At 37.7% G+C, this 15,374-nt stretch overlaps 1 protein-coding gene across 7 annotated transcripts in view; it reads right to left on the reverse strand.

Annotated features, from left to right (window-relative positions):
• The window catches only part of PPP3CB (protein phosphatase 3 catalytic subunit beta), a 1,778,441-nt gene that overhangs the window by 333,992 nt on the left and 1,429,075 nt on the right, over nt 1-15,374 (reverse strand). For all 7 annotated transcript variants that reach the window (XM_044056087.1, XM_044056085.1, XM_044056086.1 and 4 more), the window contains exon 10: nt 5,193-5,270. In XM_044056087.1, the coding sequence (XP_043912022.1) occupies nt 5,193-5,270 (78 nt within the window). The remainder of the gene's footprint in view (nt 1-5,192; nt 5,271-15,374) is intronic.

Raw genomic sequence — 15,374 nt, forward strand, 5'->3', positions numbered from 1 at the left:
TACTCTCAGCGCTTCTCGACAAAGGGGGTATGATCTGGTTCCTCCTTGTTTGTTTATGTACCAGACTACCGACATGTCGTCTGACTGGATCACAATTGTTCCTAGAGGAAGAGAGTCATGGAGTGCTTGCAACTCTAGAAACACTGCTCTCATCTCTAGAACATTGATGTGCAAATGGGCCTTGTGTTCTTTCCATGTGCACTGGACTGTTCTTCCCAGATAATTCCCCCCACCATATCTGAAAGGCATCTGTTGTCACTGTAGCTACAGGTTGTTGTGGTACAAAAGGTCGTCCAATGGTCATGTGGTCGGGACTGAAGCCACCAAAGATCATCCCTCTTGCATGACTCTAATTCTGATTTGGTGAGACATGGGAAGTCCTTGTAACGACCACTGAGCAAAAAGGAACCACTGACGAATTCTCATATGCATCCCGGCTAGAAGAACTAGGGTGATGGTTGATGCCATGGTTCCTAGGACTTTCAAAATTGTCTTTGCTTTCACCTTGTTTCTGGGTAGAAGGTCAGCTATTTGCCGTCTGAGAACAGAAACTCTGTTAAGAGGCAGATGTTCCATCATGGAAAAGGTGTCGAGATCTGCACCTATGAATGTAATATGTTGACAGGGCAACAAGGCAGATTTTTGTAAATTCACTGTTATGCCTAATTGAGAACAGATTTGTAGTGTGGTGTCTCTCGCCTGCTGAAGTAGATGCTTGGTGGTGGCAGTTAGGAGCCAGTTGTCCAGGTACGGAAACACCTGGAATCTTAACCGTCTCAAGTGAGCCGTGACTACTGCCATGCATTTGGTGAACACTCTGGGGGCTGTAGTGAGACCAAAGGGCAGAGATCAAAACTGATAATGACTGGCTCCCAGCTGGAAGCGTAAATGACTCCTTGATGCTCTGTCCATTTTTATGTGGTAGTACGCATCGTGAAGGTCTACTGAGCACATCTAATCATCTTGCCCTAAAAAGGGAAGAATTGACTGCAGTGTCACCATTCGGAACTTGGACTTCTTCATGAATTTGTTTAGTTTGCTGAGATCCAATATGGGTCTCCAGTTTCCTGTTCTTTTTGGCACTAAAAAGAATCTTGAGTAAGGTCTGAATCCTATTTGGTCTGTGGGGACTTTTTGGATGACTCTTTTGTCTAGCAACTTTTGAATTTCTACAGTTGCTTGCTCCCTTTGACTGGGTGGAACATCTAGGATTGTTCTGATCTGTGGGACAGGATGGCAAAAGGGAATGGAATAACCTCTGGATATTATACTTTGTAACCATTTGTCTCTTGTAATATCTCGCCAGGCATCTGGGTACAAAGTTAACTGCCTCCCGACTGCCTCCAGAGTAGAGCAGATGGGGCCTCCTTTCAGGAGCGCTGGTAGGGTCAGCCGCGAACGTAATCACAGTCACCATGGTTTTGCAGACCCCTCTGTGAGGACGATGTCTACCATTATTGCCTCCCCCTCTGCTCCTGGGGAAGGGTTCACCTCATGCATCCTGAAAAACTTCCTGGGATCTTTTGAACATTTCCCCACTCTTCTGACCTTTAGGGTAAGGTCTTGAAGGTATGGAAAAACATACTCCAACGGCAGAGAGAGTTTTCCCTTCCTGGTCACATCTAGTGAGTGTGTCCTTGACTTTGGTTCCAAAGAGTGAGAAACCATCAAAAGGGGCATTGACAAAGGTAGACTTGAAAGGCTCCACAAAGTTACACAAGTGCATCCAGGAGTGTCTCCTCAGGGAAACTCCTGAACCCGCTTCTATGTTCGCTCTACCCGCTGCATAGGATATTAGACTCATGGAGGAGTTAACGATTAAACTTAAGGTAGATAGCTAAGGAGGTTACCTTTTCTGAGACCCCCGCAGCTAATAGAACCTTGAAGAATATCTCCTAACTCCTTCAGGAGATCTCTTTGTAGTCTCATAAAGTGCGTAAGGTAGTTCAGGAATCTGAGGGTAAAAGTCACTGATGAAAAAATACGCTTCCCGTATCTGTCCACCATTCGAGAGTCCTTGTTCAGTGGATGAACAGACAAGGATGTTTCAGAAAGTTCCTCCTTGGTGGCTGCTGCCAACACCATAGCATCTACAAGAATGCCTTTTGTGAGAAAATCTTTTTCAGATGGGGCTAATAAGAACTTATTTGGCCTCCTAGGGACTGGTTCCAGAGTGTCTGGTGACTCCCACGCCTTTCAACTAACCAAATCCAATAGCTCGTCAAAAGGCAGAGACACCCAGGAGGCTGAAGGTTGAGATCCAAAAGCCTTCAGGTACATCGACTCCTCATCAGAAGGGTTAATGGTTTTCCAGCTGCCTCTTTGTTTCAGGATTTCTAAGATATCTGCAAAGGAGATATCTTCAGAGGACGACTGTGGAGACACTTCTGACTGCTCGAGGTCAGTGTCAGACTTGATGGGCTCTTCAGGGGAGTCTATATGCTTTCTCCTGCATGTTCTCTTTCGAAGAGCCTCCTCAGAAGGATATTCTGGGGAGGTCTTGGAAGAGTGGGGCTCGCCAAATGGGGCTCCCTGTGGCTCTGAATCTCTGCTGTCCTGTGGATTGGGTGGTGCTGAGACAGAAGCCGGTGCCCTGAGGGGAAGAATACTAGTATCCTTGTGTAGAGCTGTAGGTGGGGACAGCACACATCAGCCTGAAGGCAGGTCCCCCCAGCTCCAAGGACACATCCAGTTCTGAAGAAACAGAGGGAATCCCTGGCTCCATGGAGTCCAGCTCCGAGGCTGATGTAGGAGCCAAGAGGGGAAGAATACCAGTATCCTTGTGTAGAGCTGTAGGTGGGGACAGCACACATCAGCCTGAAGGCAGGTCACCCCAGCTCCAAGGACACATCCAGTTCTGAGGAAACAGAGGGAATCCCTGGCTCCATGGAGTCCAGCTCCGAGGCTGATGTAGGAGCCAAGCTCAGCCGAGCTGAAGCTCCGAGAGGTAAACTCGGAACCGAAGAAACACGGGTCTGAGTGTCATCCCCGGAGCCGACCAGAGAGATTCGGCTCCTAGACACTCCAGACAGCGAGATTGTCAGAGCAGGGATCGGTTCCAAAATCTTCTGGAGGGGTCCTAGAACCGATGAGTCTACAGCAAGTGGTATCTGGCATTCTGGCTCCAAAGATCCAGCTTGGCTGGGCGGAGGAATAGTCGTGGATGTAATAGTCTTGGATGGCTTCAAAACAGGTCGGGTCGGAGCCAAAAACAATTTAGCCAGCACCGGCGACTTCAAAGGTCTGCGCACCACCTGTCCACATCATCGTCTGACAAGCTCCTAGAGGACCTGGAGGAGAGGGCTGGTGAGCAAGTTCTCTCCAAAATGGGAGCTCTCAAGGTAGGGGAGACTGGAACTAGTTCAGTGGAGCAGCTCCAAAAAGTAGTCTCTTTTGGCTCGAAGGCCGTGGAGCTGAAGGGCTTAATTTGCCCAAATCAATGATCTCTCCCAGTTCCGAGGGCTGTGGAGTCGAGGAGATTGATGTTTCTAAAGTTTTGGCCAATTTTAAGGTGGCTCCGAATGAGCCGAAGAAGATGAAGAAGAAGAAGATGGTCTTTTCGTAGGCATGTCACTTTTAGGGGACTTATTTGAAGAAGATGTACTCTGTAAAGCTTCATCAAAAGCAGGTTTCAGGAGTCCTTTGAGAATTAGCTTGTTCTTTCTTTCCTGTACGACATGGGAGCTGAAAGATTGACAAAATGTACATGTCTCTTGGAGGTGAATACCCCCAAACAATAAACACAAATATTATGCCCATCAGTAATTGACATTTTTTTGTGAACATTTCTGGCACTTGTTAAAGCCTGATGGCTTAGGTTCCTTCTCTCTACTTTCCTTAGACATTATGAGAAGGAAACACAACTACTAATACAAAAAAGGAAGCTAAACACTAACTATAATAACACAGCACATCTACTGAAGAAAAAAGGAACAAAGGAAACAGCTCTGCCCTCTAAGTTAAACGGGCACTAGGCCCTCTAACTTAAACAGACCTAGGAGAGCTACAACAAGGGACACACAGGACAAACCCTCAAAGTTAAGCGGGCACATAGCTCTCTAACTAAAATGAGCTAATATACAGACAAGGGAATACACACTCTAACTCTTCTACAGAAAAATTTGACTGGAAAAAGGGAGAAATGGCCTTGCGACTAAACGATGGCCAGCAAGCAACAAATACAGTAGAAAGATTAAATTGCACATGCAAACTACAGAAGAAAAACTATCTAAATTACTCAAGCTAGACTAACTGTATATTATAGCTAAATACAAGAAAAAATATAAAGCTTTAAAGAAACTTAGCCACGGCCAATGAGAGAGCATCTGAACTCGTAAAGTGGCAAATGAGATCTGGTGAATTACACCACTGCATGATGGGATACCTATTCAGCCATGAGCCAAGTGAAATACTTTGAACTAGTGTATTCGGCCGAGTCCGAGCCGGTGATCGGCTCTGAACCCAACCAGTAAGAATGAAGGCGAGATAAGACAACATAACATCTCCCTTCTCTTTGTACTACTAGTACAGCAGCCACATCGACTGCAAACTGCTTAACAGGATGCTAACTAGTGTATTGAAAAAAATACCTTTTCAACAAGACGGGTGGAACACTAAATTTATGCTACCAGCAGACCTGGACCAAACCGAAAGTCATCAAAGACTCAGATTTTTGAAGTATAGGATATTGCTAACAAACAGAAAAAATATATATTTAAAATTAAATTTGGGGACTTTAAATATACAAGACACAGTTAGTAAAGAAAGACTTCACAAAATTCTGTCAGGAAAATGAATAATAATACCAGATTTAAAGCTAAACAAAGGTAAAAGTATAATTAAGCATTTTGTGTCCAGTCACTACTCAAGATTACTTTACTTCACAAAGCCAGTGTGCTGTGGTGTGACCATCAGCATGACAAATTCAAATCTGGCTGATTAGCAAGTGTGACCATCAGCATGACAAATTCAAATTTGGCTGGTTAGCAGTTAGAGGAGTTACAGCAATTTCTGCACACTTTATACAGTGGACAACTTTAATTGCTCTGCAGAGTTAAGTAGAATTCTGAAGCCACTTAGCATATCAGGACGGTTGTAAATGTAACCAGACTATGAAGAATGGGAGACTGAAATATCATATTTCAATGCTCCATTTATAATCCTACTAACAAAACAACAATATAAATTCTTACCATCAAATTGATCTTCTCCTTCTGTCATCAGTTCATCATCCGAACAAATACTGAGCACATTCACCAGCATTTCTGTTACTGTAAAAACAGCAAAACATGCATCAGTTGAACAATATAAAATAGAGTATACAGTAAAAAATTACAACTGGATACTTTTTAATTGCAAATAACACTCATGATCAAACAAAATATGAACCTGTAACCAGAAACTTGTAAAAAATGGTGCTTTCCATAAACATTGAGGTCTGAAGGATGTTTATCAACACACATAACCTCGCATGCAACCAAGTTAATGTTAAAGAGGTGGGTGTGCAATTTAAGCTGCATGGGGATCTCAGCTATCCACATAACTGACATAACCTGCCCCCCATCAAGCAGGCCTGGCTACCCCCCCCCCCCCCCCCAGAACCAGACACTTCCTGTTAAGTCCTTATTCTCTTCTGGAGAGACAGTAGCAGGATGTACAACCTTGGAGCATACTCCTTACCTTCCTGGGGAGAGGTGAACAAACAAAAACCTCATCACTCCTTTTCTTCTCATCTGGCTCTATGGCATGTGAACTGCTAGTCAAACTCAGGCTGCTGACAGTACAGATAGATATCTTGCCCCTGCACCAGCAGACCAGCACTAATCAGGTCAGATCATCTCTGATTCTCCTGTAATAAGTTACAACATAAAAACTTAAAAATGACCAGTTTTGTTTCAAAATTGGGAATTTCAGACATACTTAAGAAGGAACAGCTCTTTTTTACACAAAGTGTCCAAAGTATGCAAATGAGCAAATCCATCAGTTTATAATTATGTTCAAATGTACCTGTGGTCCTATCACAGAGGTTTAAAAACATCATTGTCATGCTTGTCCTGGATTGCTTTAACTGCTTGCACACAAGACTTTGAGCTTACACATGTAATTTAATCTGCTTGTATAACTGCTTGTCCTTTATGAAAACTTATTATTAGAATTGCTGCATGTATGAAAACTTGTTTTGAACATAACAATGTTTGCATAATTGCTTGCCTACATAAAAATTTTCTTGGAGCTTTCTTCTCGAGCCTCAGGTGAAACTGTGCATTGTGCCCAGTCAGACTTTCCCAGTAAACAAATGTAAAAAAAAAAAAATACATGAATACACTTTGTTTAAGGGAACAGCTGCTCTTCTTTGTGGAACATTGTCCTTTTTGCAAAGACAACTTTAGGAACCAATATCACTTCACTTATGACAGTTGCTAGCATAAAAAAAGAGTGACTTTTCAATTCTGAAAAATGAGAAGTGGTGAAAAAAATGACTTTCTTTTAAAGGCAACTCTGAAGGAGGAATATGAGGTAAGACAGTACAGTTGAAGAGTGATGTTAATCCACAAAATGGGAGAGGTTAAAGCATTCAGTGGTTACATATCCTGAATTGTTCATTTTCATTTTTAATTTTAGCAGTTTATATTTTATTGAAAGGATGAATGCCTAATGAAAATTATGACCAGGTCCACGCAAGACACCTGAAATAAAAGGCTACTTCTTAGTCAAAAAGCATACTTTTGTCTGATTCTGATTTGACTACAGCTGACTGGGTTAGTTACAGTGACAATGAATAAGCTATGTCTCAATAATAAAAAAAAATATACAAGGGACCATTTTTACTACAGATTACAATAAAATGTTATTATTCAAACAAAAGCACCCAATAGCCTGTCATCAAATGATGAATAATCACAATTTAAAATCAGTTAATACCCTTATAGGAGAGTATAATCTTGACTTAAGGTTATGGCTAGAGTTACAAGAAGCTAGAAAACACATTAAGGACAAACTTACTTTAACCTCCCTTACATCTAAGACTTTAATCCCTAAGCTTATACAATATTTAACTGTTTTCACTCAGCAGATCAATTCCATGAAAATCAGTCTTTCACGCATATACAGAATAATAAAATCAGACTTGGATACATACACTGATAATTACTGAAAAATTTTCTCTACTACCAATAACTGTTTTCCCTCAGATATAGATACAATAAATATTCTTCAATCAGCTGGAAAAACTACATCTTCACTCAAATGGAGAATGTTTACTTGGAGATGTCAAAAATATCATTTCTCATACCTTACAATATTAACAAGATATCTAAAGATGGAGATGTAAAAACAAAATAAATGCATATTGGACACATTTTATGATTGCTTACTTTTAAAGAACTTTTGGGAGGATATTAATAATTTTCTACAGGCAATGTTTACTGATAATTTCTCACTCAACAAATTATTAGTTTTATTTAATACTCCAATTCCAATTTGTGTAAAACCGAGTAAATATCCAATCCTTTGGGCTGTTTTATCCATTGCCAGGAAAGAAATCACAAAAAATTGGAAATCTTCACATATCCTCTCCTTTCAAAACTTTAAAGATCTCAAGGATTTCTCTAAGCTTGAATTGTTGACAATCAAATCCAAATCTTCAAGGAATACAACATCATATAAATATTGGAAGAGTATAAATGATTTATTATTAAACCAATAACTTGAACGTAAAGTCAACTTTTACTTTTTAACTAAATTGCAATATTTGTACTGTGAACATCTTTGTAAATAGTTTGTTATCAATGGTTCTAGTTCAATACTTTGTTATTTTAACTAATGTACCTAAAAAAATATTTATAATAGTGGTTTACTTCAGCACTGATTTCAATAAAATTTCATTAAAAAAATAATAAAAAAAATGAATATGCATGAATTAAGAGGAGGAAGACTATGGGGTCTGAAATGACCATGATACTTTGTATAGCAGGACTGGTAGTAGAAGTACAGCCTGGATTCCTTTCTTAATTTATTAATATAAACCTCATTTTCTATTCACGTTATGTCAGCCTTATTGTGGTGTGGCAGAAAACACTCCAAGACAAGCATGAAATAATAATATTTTAAATCATAATTATTACCTCTATGTTAGAAAGCAGCAACCCCAAAGGTAGTTATTTTGTATAAACATCACCAGAGAGACATAAACAGCTGCCAAAGAACATGTTGCAGACAGGTGAGATCCAGATTACACAAGTTTCATAAACAGGCTGAAGACTTTGTTCATTCATGCCAAGGTGCTTATTTTTATTCACAAAGAAAAATATGTATATCCTTTGTTTCCCTATGCTTAAAAGTTATTCTAATGTCATTAATCCACTTACCAAAGTCTTTTGTAAACTGTGGCTGCTTCACCTTTATAGACTCGCTGTCAGAAAAGCAGAGCACAGCTCGCATACTGCAGGAGTACATGGCTGTCCATTTTTTTTTGCCATTACTATATATGAAAGTAGCAAAGTCTACTAACATTTCTTTGTTACAGTAGACTAAAGACAATGGAAGAAATATAAATAGTGTCCATCCATTTCATTCTTTTAGGATTTAGTTAATATACCAGACCATGAGGATGTTTGAAGTAGAGGTTTGCTGTGGCAAACTGTGTCAAAAGCATTAGACAAGTCTAGAAATAAGGAGAAGCCTAGTTTGACACTATCTCTAGCTTTACTGACAGCACCCTATAAAGGTTAGAAGGGCAAATGGATGATGACTGAAGATCAGAAAGTAAGACTGGATAATGTTTTATTCTTCCATGTGAAATATGCATCATGAAAGTATGTGTGTGTGTCTATTTTAAATGGCTTGGAAAGACTTTAAGTACCATTATTAAATTATCACTTAAGACATGGGCAAAAATATACACTAACAGAAAATAAACCATTTTAACATTTTCCATTTACGTACATTACAGATTGCATTTCTTTTTTTGTAATTATCATCCGTCCAACATTACATAAATTGCTAAACTCCTGCTTTCCCTTAGACATCACTCCTCCTATTCCTCCTGAACATTATTCTGCAGGTACTGTTCCCAAAATTTCCATTATGTAATTTGCTTTTTTCTGTTTGTAAAGATCCATCTTCCATTGTTTCTCTTTTAATATTCAGAACTTCAAATACAGTTGGTTTAGTCTTTGATTTCCATTTTCTAATAACTGTTTGTTGGTAGCCAACAGAATTAAACATAATATGGCCTTATTATGTCTAGGCAATTCAAATCCTGTGTCTCAGCTCAAAAAAATCATATCCTTAGTTACCACCATTTCCTCATGTACTATTTATGACAAAGTACTCTGTAGATAATTTTTATGATGGCTGCAGTGATGCACTGTTAGTGTTGTTGATTCAAAGCAAGAGGTTCTCTGGTTCGATTCTCGGCTAGGGCATCTTCTGTGTAGAGTCTGCATGTCCTCCCTTTGGTCAAGTGAGTTTTATAGACATGCAGGCAAGTGCAAGTGTGTCTTCTGTGAAGGCTGGGTGCCGGGCTGGCAACTCAATACCATAAAAACATCACTGCCAATCAATCTGCGGACCAGCTGTGGTGACCCCTAACAGGGAAAAGCTGAAAGACATTGTTTTTACTCTGTAGATAATTTTTTAAATCTGCCAGCATATTACACTCCCAAAACAGATGTTCCCATTTACCTCTTTCTTCCACATGACAACTCCCAAATTTGCTTTCTAACTGAGAAAAAAACTCTATGAAGTCTGCTTGGGTATAAAAATACCTACACAAACATCTCCAAGCAAAGATCCTAAACCTTCTGGACTTTGTTGAATACTTAGAAGACATACATATGTCCTCCCATTGTTCTCTTGTAAATTGCTTTTCCAGTCTCTCTTCCCAATCTTTTCTAACCTACTCTGATTGATTCTTATAGTTACATAATGGCTTCTCATTATCCCTTTTAAATGGCAGGTTGTTTTCAAGATTCAACTACCCCCCCCCCCCCCACACACCAGGTATTTCACCTCAGATTTTTCTCTGCCTAAACTCTGATAATCACCCCCAGGTAGGGAAGGAAGTCTTTAGCCTGCAGTCCAAACAACTTCTTGGCCTCATCCCACCCTATTACATTTTCCTCTCTAGTTATTTGCTCCCAATACCTTGGTTCCTTAGCCAGTTTTCTCCAGTAAATTTCAGACCCCTCTTGTATATTTTCTGAACAACACCTACTTACACTCATCCCTACAGGTAAAATTTCCTTTCTCTATTCTTGTGTTGGTTTATTTCTTAGAATGCTTTCTGTTACTCTATGCATATAATATTCTGTATGGTTATTATTCTCCTTAAGGACCTGCATCTAAAATCCCACTCTCTCTCTATTCATTGAACTTTCCTCCTGATTCATCACAACTTTCCACTTTTAATTATAACCTTCTGTTTGTGTTATGTACATGAGTCTTAATTGTATACTGTAACTATAAAATATCCCTTCAAATCAGGTAATCCTAAACCTCCTTGTTCTGTTGGAAGGATCAACTTATACCTACTTAACCTCTTGTCCTCTTCCCCTCCCAGATAAATTCCTTTAGCTCTTCACTAATTATTTTCCACAACTTCTCCTCTGGTTGATAAAAATATGCCTGATTTGTAAATACATTTAAAAGACTAAAAGCATTTTCACTGCTTGTATCTTTCTGTCCATATCAATAAAGAAAAGATTCCAGTTTGTCAATTTTTGCATTACCTTTTTAGTCTCTTCCCACATATCCTTACCTGCCATAACAGAAGCCTTTTTTAACCCATACTCCTAAATAGTTCATCCTACCATATCCACATAAATAAGGGTATTGCTGAACCAATTCATGTGTGGGCATATAATTTACGGCTATAGCTTTTGTTTTTTTCATTAAAATTATATCATGAAAAGACCTGACACTGTCTCAAAATATTCCACAACACTGAAATGCCATTTCCTGGATTTATCAGGTACAAAATAATACCATATTCAAATAAAGCCAGCATTTCTGGTTTACCATACCAATTACATCCTTGTATTTATTTTCTTTGCCAGTGGCTCTAAGTATAAAACAAATAAAAAGGGCAAAGATGACAACCTTGCCTGATTCCAATGTTCAAACCCAACTTATCAGATAGGAACCCTCCCACTTTAATTCTCGTCTCTGATCCTTCGTGCATTCTCACAATTATCCAACAGTAGTGGTATATTCTTACATTCTGATTCCCTCTGGATCAACACTGTTTTGTTAATGTTGTTAAATGTTTGCCCCCCTCCACAAAACCACATGGATCCATAGCAATCTATTTTGGCAACACCTTTGACATTATTTTAGCTAGTGTAGACAAATACTTTATAATCAAGGTTTAAAACTGAAATGGACATGTATGAAGCTGAGTCTGATGGGGCTTTATGATCCTTAGGTAATACAGCTACCACAGCTTTCTTCTAAAATGTCTGTACTTCCTCTCATATTAAAATACTGACAAACAAAATCTTCCAGATCTTTATCACTTTCTTCCTTCCTAATTTCCACAGGAATTCTATCTATTCCTGGAGACTTTCCTGCAGACTGGTGATACATCACTGTTTTAATCTCATCTCCACCTATTTTTAACTGTTAGTTGCTGTTCTTCATCTGTCTCTAATCTTGGCATAGTTATGTTTTCCATACATATTTACCTCTGTGCTCTTTCTAGATTTCCACATTTCTCTTCTTTATACAAATTTTCATAAAATTTCCAAAGTATCTCTAAACCCTCAACAGGATCTTTGGTTACTTTTCTTGTTATAGGCTACCTAACTTTGCCAACAATCCTTTCTATTTTTGCTAAGTCATTGTGCTAAAGGATTTTGTGATCTGGAATTATTATCAAAAACAGATGCTTAACATCAATCTTCCTAAATTCAAGCACATTATCAAGATATTCTCTTATTTTCTTTTTAGTGCTCTGCATTTGTATCTCTTTGTCTCTTCGTGTTCTGTGAGATTCCCCTGATTCTGCAATAGTTTCACCTTTATCAGACACTCTAAGTAATTCCTATTACTTCTTAACCATATCTGCTTCTCTCTTATTTCTACCCTCTTTTTAAACTCTACTTTCATTTTATCCCACTCACTTTCTATACCTTCTGATGATATTTCAAACTTCCCTAATAGAACTAAAATAATGTTCACTACCCATTCCTTAAATTCCTCTCTTTTTTAGGTAAGTAGGAAAGTGCTAGTGTCATTTCTACTTCATTACCCTGTATTTTTATCTTACTTTTATTGGTGTATGATCTGAAATAGTTACTTGATGTGTGTCAAAGTTTTGAATTAAATACAAATGATCCTGTGAAATATCTAGTCTAGCCCAGATGTTGTACCTTGGGGAATAATGAGTAAATTGTGTCAGACATCTACTATTGAATTCAAATCTTCCATACCCAAATATTTGTATTAATTTCTTCAAAAATCTACCCTCATTTCTTATACTTTTCCTTCTAGGTACCACCAATACATCCTCAGTATTATAAATCAAGTCTTGAGTCCCAAACTATAAGCAATATTCCCTGCTGAAAACTGAGTTTAAGTTCCATAATAGCCGTTTTTGGTGGAATATAAATAAATACATGTTGGCATAATCCTCCTACCTTACTAATAAGTCCTTACTACTAAAAATCTATCATTATTGCCTTTTTCATCTTCTATCACTATTTGAACCCATCTAGCAATTAGTATAATTACTCCACTTTTCTATTCTTCTTGATATTATGCTGAATATCCCTCCTAAAATCCTTTTTTTGTCAAATTCACAGTAATTTTTCCATAATGTGTCTCTTGTAGCACTGCTATTTAAACTCTGCATTTCTTATTATTCAATACTCTCTCATTTTTGTCAACACCTGTAAGGCCATTTACATTCCAAGATAAAATGGGGAGCATCTCCATTATGATAAAAAGCTACTGTTCCCACCTATTATACAGGACATTTTTGAACGTCTATTCCCAGTGTTTGTGTTATAATACATATACTAATATATGGCAGGCTGATCTTTTGTACAGCTGTTTCTTCTCACCTTCATCTGATCCTATGTCACATTTCCAAGACGTTTTGTTTTAATGAAAATCCACAAAAATAAATATACTTTCAAAACACCTCCACCCTCTATTAACTTAGAACAAACATATAAAACTAGGTAAATTTTCAATAAATGAAGTTTAATCCTTCAGATATGAACAAGTGCTCCAAATCAACAGCTGCACCCACAGGCATTACTTAACCTAAAATTAATGTTACCCATGCTAAAGTGCAGGCTACAGGCTGTGTTCCCACTTATGCTGACTGTAGTCTATTTTTTTCTTATCTCTATTCCCTTCCTAGATGTGAAAACAGCTTATATGCTTTCAGAAAACATTGACCTTTAGCCCTAAGAAAAAAGTGCCCTGGCTATCTTAAAAAAAAAACTAAATTGTGCACTGTTCTATTAAATGTATTAAAGTATTAATGCTGCTGGGGAAGCTGCAATCTTTTATTCTAGCTCCATAATTTCAAACTTTATTTTTCACTGAACTGCTTGCCATTGTACATTTAAATTTTACATTTCCCTCTGCAATGGATGCTCAAAACTCTCAAGATTAATTGCTTGTACATGCAGACCACTTGTCTCAATGGAAATGTAATCAGCAATGAATCTTTGTAAATTTCACTCAGAACAGAATGTTTGGTTGCCTCAGCTACAGACTTGACTTCCACTGAACATTTGCTAATGAAAAACAGGTAATATAGTTGCAGCTGTAAGGCACTTAACACTGTTCATGTCTTTCATACATTTGTCTTGTTTTTAAAGGTTACTTGCTTACAAAAACACTTGTTTATAGATTACACTAAAGACATTAATCCTGACATTCACCCTTGTAAAAAAAAAAAAAAATCCTAATTCTAGACATAATATAACTGGTGCAATTTTACACCCTCCACCCACACAAGTAGCCCAAAATCAGAGCATAGTAATATTAAACTTGCTTTCATCCAGCCTGTCTTCTCCTGTTATACTGGAAAGTCTACTTTTCGTACAACAAAAAAAAAAGGACTTGCATATTTTAATGTCTTTAACACATACAACAATCACTGAAAAAACTTTCCTACATTTAAAATACCACTGGCTAGACACTACACAAAACTGCTTTACAATATATAACATGCAATTTACATAAAAATGTTTTATATAAAAAACTAATAAGAACAAAAACTGTTCTACTTACAGTAATTCCCTCTAAGTGTCCAAAACATAAATGAAAAAGAGGAATATATGCTTTACAATCCAACCAAAAGTAGAACTTTTTCTTGCAAAGTCATATTTCCCAAACACGATTTATAATCTCCTGTGTATTCACTATTTTCAGTGTTGCTGATCGTCTTCCTGTTCACCTCCAGCTCACAAAACCAGACTCTACGTCAAGTCCAAGGAACTCCTAATTCTTCTAGCCAATTCCTGTGCTTTGTCTCTCAAGCATTCCCTTTGGAACACTGGAAATGTTTCACTGGCAAAGTCCAGCTATGATCCTTACCATCAGAAGAATAAGAAACAGAATTCCTTCTGTTTTAAAGGCTCACCCCTTGTTATACAAGCTTTTGTATCCCTCCTTAGCCTCTTCTGCATTGAAAAATGACTTTGCTCCTCCAAGAAAAAAGTACCCTTAAGACAACTGGATACAGCAGCCTGAACCTTGCACTTGCTTCTCAACATTCGCAGATTGCGGAGATCAATTTGCTTCTCTTATGCCTAGTGTAGACAGAATAATCATTTTCTATAAACACTCTGCTGTCTCCAATTTGTAATACTTCCCTTTCTGACACAGTTTTGTCAGAATAAACTCTTCTGCTGGTATGACTGCATCTTTACTAATATAGGTCTTAGCTGCATTCTCATGAACAAGTTTGGAGCATACACCTGATATGCCCTTTCAATTAACAAATCCTGCTGTGAAACACCAGTCCAGTTACTTATTTGTGCTTTCATAAAATTAATACAGTATGCTCCTTCAAATGTCTGTGGTGCAGCAGAAAAATTTTTCTCTGACCGGTCTTTTTTCAAACTTTTTTCAAAACAACTCTTCTTGAGAAGCCAAATACTCGGCCAGCTTTTTTTTCATTTCAACCTTTGATTTTTGCAGTTTTATCAGTTCATCAGAATAGTTAGTTAAATCTTCTATTTTTTCCAGCCTTTTAATTGAGTTGATATATTCCTTCAATATTTTATTTTAATCACCTCTGAGTACATATATATATTTATATATATATATATATATATATGTATATACATATACATATATATATTATATATATATATATATATATATATATATATACATATATATATATATAT

This window comes from Protopterus annectens, chromosome 14.part0, assembly GCF_019279795.1.
Source record: "Protopterus annectens isolate FY-2018-M chromosome 14.part0, PAN1.0, whole genome shotgun sequence".
NCBI classification, from domain to species: domain Eukaryota; kingdom Metazoa; phylum Chordata; order Ceratodontiformes; family Protopteridae; genus Protopterus; species Protopterus annectens.